The sequence below is a fragment of the Pongo abelii genome, chromosome 7 (assembly GCF_028885655.2).
Source record: "Pongo abelii isolate AG06213 chromosome 7, NHGRI_mPonAbe1-v2.0_pri, whole genome shotgun sequence".
NCBI lineage: Eukaryota > Metazoa > Chordata > Mammalia > Primates > Hominidae > Pongo > Pongo abelii.
Genome location: NC_071992.2, coordinates 21,670,197 through 21,685,272, shown reverse-complemented (window position 1 = coordinate 21,685,272; position 15,076 = coordinate 21,670,197). Strand labels below are relative to the sequence as shown.

General features: G+C 40.7%; 1 protein-coding gene across 9 annotated transcripts in view; it reads right to left on the bottom strand.

Annotated features, from left to right (window-relative positions):
- Positions 1-3,166: 3,166 nt before the first annotated feature.
- Positions 3,167-15,076, bottom strand: part of INTS10 (integrator complex subunit 10) — a 35,107-nt gene continuing 23,197 nt past the window's right edge. For 3 of the 9 annotated variants that reach the window (XM_024251095.3, XM_024251096.3, XM_054561302.2), the window contains 5 exons: positions 12,296-12,375; positions 10,980-11,142; positions 9,431-9,524; positions 5,968-6,045; positions 3,167-3,585 (listed from right to left, as the gene is read on the bottom strand). In XM_024251095.3, coding sequence (XP_024106863.3) covers positions 3,429-3,585; positions 5,968-6,045; positions 9,431-9,524; positions 10,980-11,142; positions 12,296-12,375 — 572 coding nt within the window. In that variant the 3' untranslated portion in view covers positions 3,167-3,428. Of the gene's footprint in view, positions 3,586-5,967; positions 7,819-9,430; positions 9,525-10,979; positions 11,143-12,295; positions 12,376-15,076 lie in introns of those variants that run through there. The other 6 variants (XM_002818858.6, XM_009243582.4, XM_063726565.1 and 3 more) reach the window with 5 other exon arrangements.

Below are 15,076 nucleotides of genomic sequence, written 5' to 3'. Positions count from 1 at the left end.
GGGGCTACCCATCCATCTCTGCTATCCCCACCGCTCCCCAACTTTGTCCCAGCCCAGGGTGCATCCTGGCAGGGTGCCGAGGAGGCGGGGCATTGAGTCGGGTCGCCAGGAGGGTACCTGATCACTGCCGCCCCACAGTGTGGCTCTGAGTCCGAAGTCCTAGGGATTGAGAGGGATAGATGCATAGATGCTTGGAGCCTCCACCTGGGTGGATAAACCCTGGTGTCCAGGACTGACTTTCAATGGATTGCAGTGAGGGAGCTGTTTTGCTGCTTAGGAAACCCAGAGGCAGGTCTTCCTAGCATCAGTTTCCCCAGGAACCTGCATTTGGTGATGAGCAAGGGGCAGGTGTCTCTTTCTGGCAGTTCCCCTTTTCCCAGTAGGGACTCTACATCCAGATGAGCCTAAGCGTAGGAGGAGGATGCTGTGCATGCAGGGTGCACCCCGCTGCCAGTGGGGGGGAATGTCTGGGACGACGAGATATCCAAGATCAGTCAAGCCTCCTATGCACTGCTCTATCTTCTGCCTGCCTTAAGGTCACCCCGATGGTAGCTTTGCCCCATTGGTTACTCAGACAAGCAGACACCAAAAGCCTGAGCCTGCAGTTCCTTTGTTAGGGAGCAGGATTGCCATGGCAACAGTACATCTCCTGTAGGAGTCTAAATGTTACAGTGGTCCAAACCCAGCTCAAATGTTCCCTCTCACAGGGACTGGGAGCAAGAGTTGACTCCCTGAATGGATTTCAAAAAGCCGGCTCTTGGGTTCTTGAGAAAACAGCTCTGGGGGGTCGCTTTGCATCTCAAAGGGCAAAGAATGTGTAATTGCAACCTTTTTAAAGTAGCTATTCTAAAAGAGAGTCCAGGGGCCTATCTGCCTATCACCTGGTTTGGTCTGGAATAAATTTTGGTAGCCTGGAGCTTTCTCAGGCAGGCATTTTAAGCAGGACTGGGGGCATGGCCTTAAGCTGCTGGTAGCCAAGCTAGAGTCTGATCAGGTATCTTAGTGCAGTGATTTGGATGGAGCCATTATGGGCCGAGAGGTCTGCAGTTCTCTCCCAACTCCTTCCTTTTCTGCAAACTCAGTCTGAGTTTCCATTTTATTCTGTGGCCCTTTCCCTGCAGCCTCTTCACAGAGAAGTGGCACCACTGAATTTTAAAAAAGATGGTTAATCCTCTTTTAGCTAGTACCTACATTTTGGGGTATTAGAAAGTCTTTTTGTGATGTGCACTGCTCCTCAAACAGTGAACTGAGGAAGCTGTTTGTGATGGTTAATATTAGGTGTCAACTTGATTGCATTGAAGGATGCCTAGATAGCTGGTATTGTTTCTGGGTGTGTCTGTGAGGCTGTTGCCAGAGGAGATTAACATTTGAGTCAGTAGATCGGGAGAGAAAGACCCACCTTCAAGCTGGGTAGACACCAGCGAGGGTAGAACAAAGTAGGCGGAAGGTGGGATAAGCTGACTTGCTGCGTCTTCTGGCTTTCATCTTTCTCCCGGGCTGGATGCTTCCTGCCTTTGGACATCAGACTCCAGGTTCTTTGGCCTTTTGACTCTTGGACTTACACCAGTGGTTGGTCATGGGCTCTCGGGCCTTTGGCCACAGACTGAAGGATGCACTGTTGGCCTCCCTGCTTTTGAGGCTTTTGGACTTGGACTGAGCCACTGTGGGCTTCCTTCTTCCTCAGCTTGCAGACGGCCTGCTGTGGAGCTTCACCTTCTGATCATGTGAGCTAATTCTCCTTAACAAACTCCCTTTCATAATACATCTATCCAATAGTTCGGTCCCTCTGGAGAACCCTAATAGTGTTAGAAAACCAAAAGGTGAGAGTGTTTAATTTGGGAGCTTTTAGGTGGCAGCACATCCCATGACTAAAAAAAGGATAGCTTATATATTTGTAATAAACTCATATTACACTGATAAACACTGCAAAACAAGCTAGTTGATATTTTTGAGATCAGATGTCTCTTATTTAAACCATCTTATTGATTTTAATATAGCTATAAAAAGGATTTTTATTTAGAAAAGATTTCTAAGACCTTTTATGCAGAGTAACTGCAAAACTTCTTAGCTCTTTCATTCTTAAATACTCCCTTGAAACAAATTTTATTGATGTTTGTCTGCTGTATAATTTCATGAAGAGCAAAAGGAAAATAAAATTAGCCTAATTAAAAAAAAATTAGCCTAATAGCTAATGTTGGCCAGCACTAACTACACTCAAGGCCCTCTCCCAAGCATTTCACATGGAGCAACATTTCATCCTCCCAACAACCAGCGAGGGGAGGACCACTCAGCTCCGTTTTCAGACAAAGAGCTTGACACACACAGAAGTTACCTTGTCCACGGTCACATAGCAAGTAAAGGGCAGGGCAAAGCCAGGATGCAAAGCCACACAAGGCCACCTGGCTCCAAAGCCCCTGGGTAGAAACCAGTGGGCCACCCTGGCACAGCAGCAGGGCCTTCCTGGAGCCAGACAGCAATGGGGAGGCTGCTCTGCCGCACCTCGCCTCTCACCTCCACTTCCTGTCCTGGGCTTTTCAGCAGCCCTGAGCACCTCTCCTTCAGGGGACCGTCAGTGGGGAGAGGTCAGGCTCAAATTCATTTTTACATAAATGTTTTTGGTGTTAAAACTTCCCGAATGAGGCCAGGTATGGTGGCTCATGCCTGTTATCCCAACACTATGGGAGGCTGAGGTGGGAGGACTGCTGGAGGCCAGATGTTTGAGACCCGCCTGAGTAACATAGTGAGACCCTGTCTCTAATAAAATTAAAAAAAAAAAATAGCTGAGCATGGTGGTGTATACTTGTAGTCCCAGCTACTTGGGAGGTTGGAGGCAGGAGGATTGCTTGAGGCCAGGAGTTTGAGGCTGCAGTGAGTTATGATTGTGCCACTGCACTCTAACCTGGGTGTAGAGTGAGACCTTGTTTCTAAAAAAAGATCACCTGAATGAAAACGTCTAATATTATGTTGATATGTAATACCGACCAAAGCCTAAATATGGAAAATAAAATCTTAAGGTCATGGAAGACATATGTCTTTTAAGTATCTATATTAGTAAAATTCATTACTCAATTCAATTATGCTGGATTTTTCCCCTTGCTATATGCTTAGAAAAGAAGAAAAATGCACCCCTGTTCAAAAACTCAATAAGAATTAAATTTTTAAAAACTTTAAATTTTAGGATGATTTTTATTTACAAAACAGATTGGGTCTTTTGTTTTACAAAAATTACAAAAAATGACTCTTAAAAATAGAAATAGCTTCTCAGACTCTTGGGAACTACTTTTAAGCAACCAAGGAGTTAGAACTCAGATGGTTTTCTTCTTTGTAACAGCAACAATGACCATGGCTGTGTGCCACGTCAATCACTGCTGAGTGTCTTCTCCTACAATTACACAGCCCTGAGCTGTGTCTGGTGGAAAGGTCTCCACTCAGGTCAGAGTCTGAAGGAGCAAGATCTTCTCGTTAATGCAGAATCTGTGCAGAACCACCATCAGATTCTCTCCACAGCGGGAGACCTGGCGCTCCATGGCCAGGCGAAAGTCCTCCTTCACGCCTTTGGTGATGCCTCGAGTTACCGTGTGGTGCCTGAGGTCAGCAATAGGGAAACAGACAAAGACCAGGGGTTAGCACCAGCATCGCTGATCGCTGCTACTTGGGTAGGAATAAAGCCTGCCCCATATCTAAGTATAATTTCAGATATTTTAAAAAGAACACAAGAATAGCTGCAACCAACCAAACACTCCAGCCCATTCCTCTTCAGAAAGACTTAAAACTAGACAGACATCTTTCCCACTCTATAAAAGGTTATTTCAAACATTTAATTGTTCAGTAAAATGCCACCTGCTTTGCCTTTGAATCAATGAAGCTCTGGTGTTATGCATCCCTACTGCTGACTGGTACACAATTCAGTTACTTAGGGCCAAATGGGTCCAGTCCACACTGGCTACAAAGAGCTCGTGTCCAGCCAGGCCAGCAGACCCTCCAGAGGCAGCAGCAAAGGAGGAAGGAGACCTGAATGAGCCAATCACCCAAGTGAGCTCCCACCATGGCCCCCACGGCTGGTCCTCCCAGAAAGGTTCAGGGCTCCTGCACAGCCGGGGTCACAAGCATGTCTCTCTCCCCAGGACACCAGAATAGGGCAGCTCCTCTAAATGCTGTGCCCATCTAGACTCTCATATGTTGAAGAAAACGCAGCGGGAGCTGGGGTCCTGACACAAGAACGTGGCACAGGTCAGGAGAGAGAGGCGGAATCTCTGAGGGGCAGAGGGAGTGGACTGCGTGGTCCTATGCTGTCTGGGCACACGGGAGACCTGCACATGTATGGAAGGGGTGGTGGGGACACAGGCAAAAAAGGTCTCTTAACTACGCCCCAAAGGTTGTGCTTTAGAAAAAGAAATCACACATGAAATCCCAGGAAACGGAAGAAACAAAATGAAGAAAGGAAAAGAAAAATCTAGCAAAAATCAGTCAGCTCAGTTAAGAGGAAGGGAGTTTTACCTACTAGTTCAGCAATTTGGTAGACTTAGACAAATAAAAGTCACCTCTGTTTCCCACCCTGCTGCCTAATTTCCCTCACACGAAGTTATAAGGATTGAAAATGAAGATTTTTTTATGTTCTGGGCAAGACAAAAGTGTTGAAATTACTCTAAAATGTTTCTGTTTTTAAAAACTTGTATTAATGATCATATCAAATAAGGACAACAGGATTCACCAAGTTGTAAAACAACAGATGAAAAGAAAAAAAAAATCCAGCTTTGTTAGATAAGTAAAGCTATTACAGAACCTTCTAATGCCCATGGATGTTTTAAAGAACTACAGGGGAAAACAGCAGGGCCATGGGGTAAATGCACAGTTCTTTGTGACTATCTCTCGTCAAATCTGGGTGGGTAGCTCAGTAGTTAGGACACAGCATCAGTGAGGTCTCACTAGGATAGATGCAAACCATTTATGCTGCCCTGAGATACTGCTCTTCTGGGTCCCAGGCTGCAGCCTCAAACTGGGGCTGACCCTCTGACCAAGTGGAGGTTATTGGCATTTGCAGACAGTTAGCTAAAGGGCAAACCCTCCTTTTCTTTCTTTCTTTCTTTTTTTTTTTTTTTTGAGAGGGCGTCTTGCTGTGTCACCCAGGCTGAAGTGCAGTGGCAATGATCTCAGCTCACTGCAACCTCTGCCTCCTGGGTTCAAGCAATTCTTGTGCCTCAGCCTCCCGAGTAGCTGGGATTACAGGCACATGCCACCAGGCCCGGCTAATAAACCCTGCTTTTAATACCACTAAAAATATAAGTAAATGCTACATCCTGCAGATCAGGATCCAACTGTATTATCTCCATATATAAAGAGTGGCACAATTCAATTATATCACTTTGGTAAGTTTGGATGAAAAAGAGAATTAGTAAGTTTTTGTGGTTTAAGAACAGGATAAACCAGCTAATAAATGTGGCATCTTAGCCTATCAAATATTTTCAATTCAGAAAGGTAAGGTCTGAAAAAACATCAGTAGCAGGAAAAAAAAAAACACATTAGTGCCTATTTAGATACCAGGCAACTAATTGCTAATATGACCATAACGACTGGTCACTCATATGAATATCCACAAATAAAAATGTACTTAAAATAAATGTCAGCATCCTTAAATATATATGACCAAAAGCCTTAAAGTTTTATCAAAAGAGAATCATAGTGCACCTAAGCTAATGTGCACTTAATTGAATACAGTTTTATATAGCTTTTATTGTTTTTTCCAGATCCATAATGATTTTTAAATCGAACACAAACACACTGGCAACTTATGGAAAAAAATAAGAAATGTTACAATATTACAACCAGATGGTTTGCCAAAATGCAGAACAAATTAAAAAATAAAGAAAGCATGAAAAAGAGCACTGAGGAACAAAGAGCTGAGAACCATGGGCAGTGAACATGTTGACAAACAGCACACTATGAGCGGGCGTTTATTCCACTTGGTACCTGTCAGCAGTCTGTATGCTGGGCTGAAGCACAGGTAAGAATTCCTGCTGCAGCAACCCCATGGGAGGGCTAGAAGGCCTTTAAAAAACAGCAAACAGCAGCATTCAAACACCCACACCGACTCACCCTGCACTGCAAAAACAACACTCCAGAGAAAATACACAAGACTAGAAGCAGACTAAACAGAAACTCGTTAACCTCAACAAGCCCCTGGCCATGGCTGGGTGTTTAAGGAGACTCGGGAGAAGCTAGCCAGCCCTCACTGCACCCGCTGCTGCTGGTGCGTGTCCAGAGGCGTCTCAGTTCCTGGTCCCAGAGCTCAGCCCCCTTTTGATGTGGTATAAAAAGCGACCAGTGAGGAAGAGGACGATGGAATGCAGCTGAATGGCAATAGGGAGTAGGGGCAGCCTCTGAGAAGACACATTTTCAAAGCCAGCCTCTTTACTTTCCACTCTTCTCACGGTACACCAGTCCCAGCATTCAATCTGGTGATGTCTGGTAACCATCTTTAACAGGACTGAAGCCCCACTGGAGAGGCCCTTCCAAGAGGACTAAATGGTCTGGCAATGTTTTTGATTAAAAAAAAAAAAGGGGTGAGTTTCAATTTCAAAAACATATTGAGAACAGATGGGGGAAAATAAGAGTCCGGGACCCATGGCTGTGCAGAATTCTGTAACAACAAAGATTTAGTGTATTAGCTGGTGATCACCTCATAGAACATTCTTATCCACCCTATTCAGAGTATAAGTAGGACATTGTTTTCCATTTTAATCCACTCTAATACAACTAAGATACTGCATTTATCAGCACAGAAACATTTCTCTATTTTAAAATACTTAAGAGCAAAAGGTCTGTATAACAGATTAAGAGCTTCTCCCTCCTTTGAGTGAAGCGCCGGGTGCCCTCAGTGTTGGTACTGTACCTGCTTGCATTCCAGATGCCACAGCTAGGGCAGACTCACAGCCTTACCCCGGGGGAGAAGTGTACACTGCTCACAACATCTCTGCCACTCATCTGGAGGGACCACCCAAAAGGTCTGTAATGGCTTCAGAGAACTTGTTTGGAACCCAAAGGGAAAAGGAATTTACATTGTTTAATAAAGATTCCAACCATTCCTCAGTTAGGAAGAGCTCTCTGGCTTAAGCAGAGTGCTTTCTACCATGTTAATTTCGGCATAAGTAATTAACCTTGAGATTCACACAGTGAAGACTGAGCAAATCCCTACAAGGTCAGATCACTAGGGAATAATCCCTATTCCTGCTTCCAAACCGATGAAACTGCAGCCTTCCTAAGAGGCTTGTCTTCTATAGAAAGTTAGAAGAAATTAAGGGTTATATTGATCAAGGTGGGAGAGCCTGGAGTTATCCCTCACTAGTTAGAAGTGCATGATGGGTATCCTTTACACAAACAACTCCAAACACTCTTCCCTGTGATACTAGCTGGTACCCAACACTCCCTTGCTCTCATTCCTCATCCTAGGGTTTGTCCACATGGACTTATGTCACTCTTCAGCTCTGTAAAAACTGGTAAAAGAAGAAAGGTTCAGTACAATGAAGTCTGAGGTTCAACCTGTTGATTTTTTGACAATCCATCTCTCACATCTGCACTAACAGTTAGGCATTATCTAGGTAAAGTGATAATCATCTGTAGGTTTAATCCTATGTACACAGACTTTGGTTCCACTATGGCTGTCTCTATATTAACTCGTATGGTGACTGCTGATGGGAATTAACTAAAAAGCTTGATTCAGGGTGTATTTGTATATCCAGTTTCAAAGTCTAGAAAACAAATCACAATACAAAAGGGGTTACCTGGGCTTCCGTATCCAAAGGTAATCTTTATCCCCAAACACTGTTAAGAATATTTTGAACAACATAGTTATTCTTCCCATAGTTTCGATTCACGATCTTAGAAAAGTAAATGGGGATGGGAAGATGCCAGTCCTTGTTCATCCTGCTTAAGCAACCCAATGCAGAAATGTCTCGTGTATTTTTAAAAAGAGCATTGTTCTTTTATTTTAAAAGTTTATAATTTAATAACACTTATAAGATGAAGGAGAAAAAAACCAGTTAATCTTTCCATCTTTGAGAATGGATTCCACAAGACCCTATTCTTGGTAGACATAAAAAGAAATGTTTGCTATGCAGCAAATTACTGAGGTTACAGAAATCTAAAATGAACATTTCTTCTTTCCCTAGGCATTTCTAAGACTATCAAGATAGAACAAGATGTGGATTTTTGCTTTCAACCACTGAAAACTAGTTTATTCCACAATTCAGGGAAAAAGAAAAATGTTTTTAGTTTTAGCAGTACTTTCTTCTCATTCAGGATTCAGTCTCTTGCAGAAACTCTAACACTGACTTACAGACACACTGAATGTGCAGGAAGCAAAGGAGGAAGTATGAAAATAAAACTACACGTGGCATTTACAGCAGAGAGGATATATTACCCAAACTACAATGAGGATTGAAGGAGAGAAGCAAGATTTATGAGCTATTTAAAAATCATAAATGGTCACTAATTTGGCATTTTCATCTGGGCCAACCCGGAATTTTAGTAACATCTTGTGGGTTCAGGGGAGTATGGTGGAGACCAACCACTCCCACCATCATTTCTTGGGACAGGTGTGTTCTTAGAGGCACTACATCTGGCTATTAATACTTTGTGTTATGTAAGTAATGAGGATTGCATAGGAGGGCTTCATAGGTAGTTTATAAATAAAAAGTCTGTAGTTTTTCCTAAATGATTTTTCTAACCCAGCACAATTTTAATTAAGCACAGCTGGTTTTTTTTTGTTTGTTTTTTTGTTTTTTTTGTTTTTTTGAGATGGAGTTTCACTATTGTTGCCCAGGCTGGAGTGCAATGGCCGACCTTGGCTCACTGCAGCCTCCGCCCCGAGTTCAAGCAGTTCTCCTGCCTCAGCTTCCCAAGTAGCTGGGATTACAGGCGCCTGCTGCCATGCCTGGATAATTTTTTTTTTTTTTTTTTTGTATTGTTAGCAGAGACGGGGTTTCACCATGTTGGCGAGGCTGGTCCTGAACTCCTGGCCTTAGGTGATCTGCCTGCCTTGGCCGCCCAAAGTGCTGAGATTACAGGTGTGAGCCACCAAGCCTGGCCACACAGCTGTTCTTAATTAAAGGCACTCTGTGACTAATCAGAAACTTACAGAATCACCCTATAAATTTTTGAAAGGAAAAGATACCATGAATGAGACTTTTATCCAGTGAAAAAGTTGCAAATGTGACAAAAATACCCCACTTTAAGCAAAGTGTTTTAAGAAATGTAGTTAAGGAAATGCGAGTTTTTCAAAAGGTACCCAGAATCAAACTGACTTTCAAAACAGAGACCAGGTTCGAAGTCCTTTGTATTAAATTTTTGATAGGTATAGACATTTACAAATACTTCATACAAAGACACAAAAGGTGAGCACTCAGCATGGAAGAGCAAAAGAGAACATGCTTACTTGATCAGCATTCCTTGGTTGGGTAGTAATTCCAGATGAATTTTCCCACCTTCCTGAGTTCTCAAGTAGGCAAATTCCTCCAGCATATCAATATCTGCAGGCCAGATTCAGGTTAACCACATGTAAAAAAAGGTGCTAGTTTTCTCTGATGAGGAAATGGGGTCTCGTCAGTTGAGTAACTTGCCCATTGCCATCCCACTAAAAAACATGCTAGTTCTCTCTGATAAGGAAATGGGGTCTCGGCAGTTGAGTAACTTGCCATTGCTACCCCACTAACTGCAGACTCCATATGTGAACCCAGATCTGTCTGATGCCAAAACCTGATTCTTATACCCACTAAACTCCCTCGCACAGATAACTCTTGGCATGAGATGTGCCATGCTAAAGAGCATGAGGACAACATGTTTTCCATATCGATGATAATTACTACTACATGGTCACAAGAGCAAAATCTTTTTGTTTTCTTAATAAGAAATGAAAGAGAAGGTGAAAGTAGGGAGGATTGTTTGGTGTTACAGAACATAAAATTCATAAAAATCAAGTGATTACTTCTTCATAACTGGGGTGCAAGGGTGTTTAGATGCATCAGAGGAGGAAGCTTCTGTGAGTCACCCAAATTTTATGCAATATGCCGATGACATTCATGTATGCATTTTTCTAGTGAAAAATTATGTAACTTTCATTAGATTCTCAAAAGATATCTGTCCCAAACCATGGTTAAAAACTATTACTTTGGCCTGGCATGGTAGTGCACACCTGTTGTCCTAGCTACTCAGAAGGCTGAGGTAGGAGGGTCTCTTGAGCCCAGGAGTTTAAGACTGCAGTGAGCTACGATCACACCACTGCACTCCAGCCTGGGTGACACAGCAAGACCCCGTCTCTAAAAAAAAAACAAAATAAAAATAAAAACTATTGCTCTGAGTACCTGAACAAGAATATCATTTATATTCCTTGCGATTCAGAAATAATGTAATAAGATAATCAATGAAGTAAAAACACCCAAATTGATAACTAACCTTTAATTCAAAGGTCTTTCCCTAATAAGCAGTGTGAAATATAATGTCAGAAGCAGCTACTGTGCTGTGCAGCATCTCTGGTGGGTACTCATTGGTAGGTAAGACAGCAATGGCAGGGTGCCCTAACAAGTGATCACAGGGCACAGCCACTGTCCCCAGAGGCCACAGGAGGCATTATTTTGTTAGATGGAAGAAGAGGAACTATTAGTATTATATTCCATGACTAAACCGGGCAAGCTGAACCTATCAGCAACCTGTAGGCTATTACTGGAGGCATTTTGGGTACCTTCTTAGAAGTCACCTAGCAGTGGAAAATGGAAGAGGGTTGTAAGATTCCCAATTCCTTGAATCATGTCTTTTACGACTTTCAGAAGATCAACTGCCACAGCCCCAGTTTTAATCCCCATTCCTTCTCTTTGCTGCAAAATAGTAAAAATCATTATTTCTATCCAGAATGGTTCATTCTTTTTGTATCATGTATTCATTCTAAAGAAAATCAGAATGTGTTATGCTTAAACAAGAAAAAAGGATACTTGTAACGTAATTGAAAAAATTCTCATATTGGAAATTTCCTTGTTGGCAAATTTTATTGACAGCTTTCAGGAAAAGATTCTCGCCCCGTGGCCACTCTTGCTGAAGCAACACAATCACATGCCCCAATGCCATGTCGTCTCTGTTGTCTGTGAAAGCTCTAAGCTGCAAGACAAAGATTTATACAAGACAGACGGAAAAGGAAGTCACGGGGTAATCTGAAATACAGCAAACATCACTTTCCAAAAATATGCTGTATATGCAAATGTGTGATAAAGGTCATTAGAGTAAGAAGGAGACAAAGGCAAAACGAAATGGCTGGTAAACATCATAGCTGCCTTCTAAGGAGGGCGGACTCTAACCAAAGAAGCCTCAGGCTCTCTCTGCACAGCTGCTGGCAGTGTGTGTAGATGGGAGTTGGACATGGGTGGGCCTGAAGCTTTTGCATATGAGAATCAGGGGCAGAGAACTTTGATTCATCCTGTGTAATGGAGAAATAAATCTGGGGATTTCTTTGAAGGGGAGCAGATGGGAGTAGAAGGTGGGCAAGAGGCCATCCAGGAGAGAACTGTTTGTAGAGAACATGGGACTGGGGAGAAGGAAAGGCAGTGAGCCACAAGGAAATAAGCAGAAGTGTGAACTAAAGAAATGGTCAAAAGAGTTTTTGTTTCAAATGAGCGGTTATGTATAAAATCACACTTTAAATTGTTTTAGTTGCCCTAAAAAAGTGATATGGATGATGAGTTAAGTGGGAGTTACTGCACTGATGTGGAGACCCAATGTTTTACTCTCTGGCCAACAAACCTTCTAGAAACAATGAAGCCTCCCTGCTCTAAGGCTCTGCTCTACCTGCAGCCAAGGGCCTTGGCATTCTTTCAAGTCCCGGAACTTTCCCAACTCTTGGGCCATTACTGGTGTTGATCTCAACACCTAACATGCTTCATCTAGCACATCTTTACAATGACAAACTCATCATCCCTCCATGAACCCAACTGCAATTTGTATTCCCTTTCTTTGTAGCTAATATATTTATATTGATAAAATATTTACCAAACACTACAACAGTCAAGGTTATTTGCATATCTGTCCCACTATTACACTTTTTGAGGACGGGGAGAACTTCCTACTTCTCTTTGCCTAGCGCAGTCATTATTTAATATAGATTTGTTAATTAGTAGCCCATGTGCTTTTCTAACTGTTTGGGCCTGCCCTCAAAAGTACTAAAATAACAATCCTTAGCAAGGTTCTCAAGTTCTCGAGTCATGAGAATAATATTTGAAATTAAATTTTTTTTCAAGCTAATCAACTTTAAGCTTACCTTAAAACAGGCTAACATTAAATGCAGGCAGTATGGCATGATAGCCTTGCTGGTACAAGGCAGGAGCTTCAGATCCGAACCTAACAGAAGTCCACAATGTTAGGTTAATGTACGTTATTATCAAAGATAACAGCTTTGAAAGGCAACTGTTTAAGATGCTTTCATTAACAACAACAACAAAAAGAATATGCAAGAGTCACATGATTTCAATTATAGTTGAAACACAATTATACTTTGTGATGGTGAAATTGGCTTTTGATGGTCTCTAGATTTCATTTATCAATATTCTTTCCTAAACTTGCTTAAATACTTTTTATGAGAAAACATTTCAAATATACAGAAAGTTATGTAGAGAGAATATAACACTGGTGTGCTCACCACTCAGCTTCATGAAATGTTAATCTCTTAATTTTAAACATTTCTAATATCAATAATCACAAAATTAGTTAAAGCCTATTGTGTATCCTTCTCTGATCCCATTCTCTTCCATCTCAGAGGTAGCCATAATTCTGAAGGCAGTGGTTGTCATTCTTATAACTGTTACACACATAAACAACAATGGATTGTTCTGCATGCTTTCAGTCTACTATATAAATGGTGTCATTTTGTATGTATCCTTCTGCAAATTGCTTTTTTTTACTCAACTTCATGTGGTTCAGATTTATCAATTGATCAATATCAATACATGTAGCTCCAGCTCATTCATTTTCAGTGTTATATAGTATTCTGCTGTCTACATTCCTTTTACGGAGGATGTTGACATTTCCAATTTTTTACTATGATAATGATAAATATACATTCTTACATATTCTTGTACATTTGTGGAAATTACTTTAAGCAACAGCTTTCAAAGCAAGATCCCAGTCTTCCTTTCTGGTCTGTGTTCTTTAAGTCTGTTATCTTTCTCTACTCAGAGGCAAGATAGCAAGAAATAAGTATATTTTTCACATGGGTTCCTGTACACACATACTTACACAATGTGATATATCCAAAACAAAAGGTACATGGAATAATAGTCTCTCTTCTTATCTGAGATGTCTTCTTAAAATATTATTAAATTCTATCTCATTAAAAAAGAAAATTTCTGGTTGAAACTCATGACCCCATAAATGAAGACTCATAGCTTGAAAAACACTCATCTAAGGTATACAACTAGGAGGTGAGGTACATTTAATAATTAGGTAATGACATGTTCAAGTTGGTCATGTGAAGTTGGTTTCCAGAATGGTTGCATGACTTTATACACCTTCCAGAAGCACATGGCACTGTGTTCCTTCACATCCTCTTCAATTTTTGCATTCTGATATGTGTGAAATCGTAGCTTATTGTTTTATTCTGAATTGCCCATATGACAAAAGGTTGAGAATCTTTCCAAATAGTTTTTGGCCATTTGGATTTCTGCTCCTGTGAATCTGTTGTTCCTGTCCTTTGCCTATTTTTCCATGAGAATTGGATAATTGCTTCCTATTGGTCTGAAGAGTTTTTGTTGATTTTGAGTGATAGACAATTTTCTGGCAGTCTATGGCTTATCTTTTCCCTTTGATTGTAATAGCCTTTGTTGGTATTTTAATTTTAATGTGATCAAATTTACTAATCTTTCTATTTTTAAATTTTCTTCTAAAAGTTTAGAAGTTTTGGAGTTTTTGCTGTCACATTTCAACCTTAAAATTCAAAGGATGTCTATGTAGCGTGAAGGAGGGGATCTCATTTTTCTATTGTCGTTTTTTACATTTGGATAATAAATTGTTCTAGTACCACTTATTGAATAAATTCATTCTTCCCCCACTGAATTTTAATGTCATCTATTTCTCAGTTTTCTATGCTGTTCCACTGGTCAACCCCTGTGCCAATACTACCCTATCTTAATTACTAAAGCTTTAAAATAAGTCTTGAAGTCAGCTAGGTCAGACTTATCCACCTAATCGGTTTCTGGAAGGTATATAAAGTCAGGCAGCCACTCTGGAAACTAACTTAACATTACCAAGCTGAACATGTCATTACCTAATTATATACCTTGCCTCCTAGTTGTACACCTTAGATTAGTGTTTCTCAAGCTGTGAGTCTTCATCTACAGAGTCATGAGTTTCAACCAGAAACTTTCTGTTCTGCACAAATACTTAATTTTTGAAGAAGTCTGGGCTAGATTTTTTTTTTTAACAACTTGTTATAGAAAACTTCAAACATATACAAAGTAATCTGCTCCAGCACCATTGGTTGAAAAGTCTTTCCTTTCCCTATTGAATTACTTTGATGCCTTCATTGAAAATCATTTGATCAAATCTACGCAGGTCTACTTCTAGATTCTCCATTTTTATGTCAGTATTTTGTCAACTCTGTCTTGATTATTATGCTTGTATATTAAGTCTTGTTATTATGTAGTATAAGTCACTTAGTTGTGTCTTTTTTAAAACTGTTTTGACTATTCTAGATTATATAATATTTCAACTTACATTTTAGAATCACTTTGTGAACTTCTAGCAAAAAAACCTCCAAAAGCCAAAAAGTCTGCTGTAATTTTGGTTGAAATTGCATTGAATCTACAGATACATTTGTGGAGAACTGGCACCATAATAATATTGAATCTTCTGATCTAGAAACATGATCTGTCCATTTTCAAAAATCTTTAGTTTTTCTCAGAAATGTTTTGTGATATTCAAAGTGGAGGTTTTGCATATCTTTCATTAAATTTACCTCTAAGTGTTTTATGTTTTTTTGATGCTATTAGAAACAGTATCTTAAAAAATTCATTTTCTAATTGCTTATTAATAGCATACAAATTGA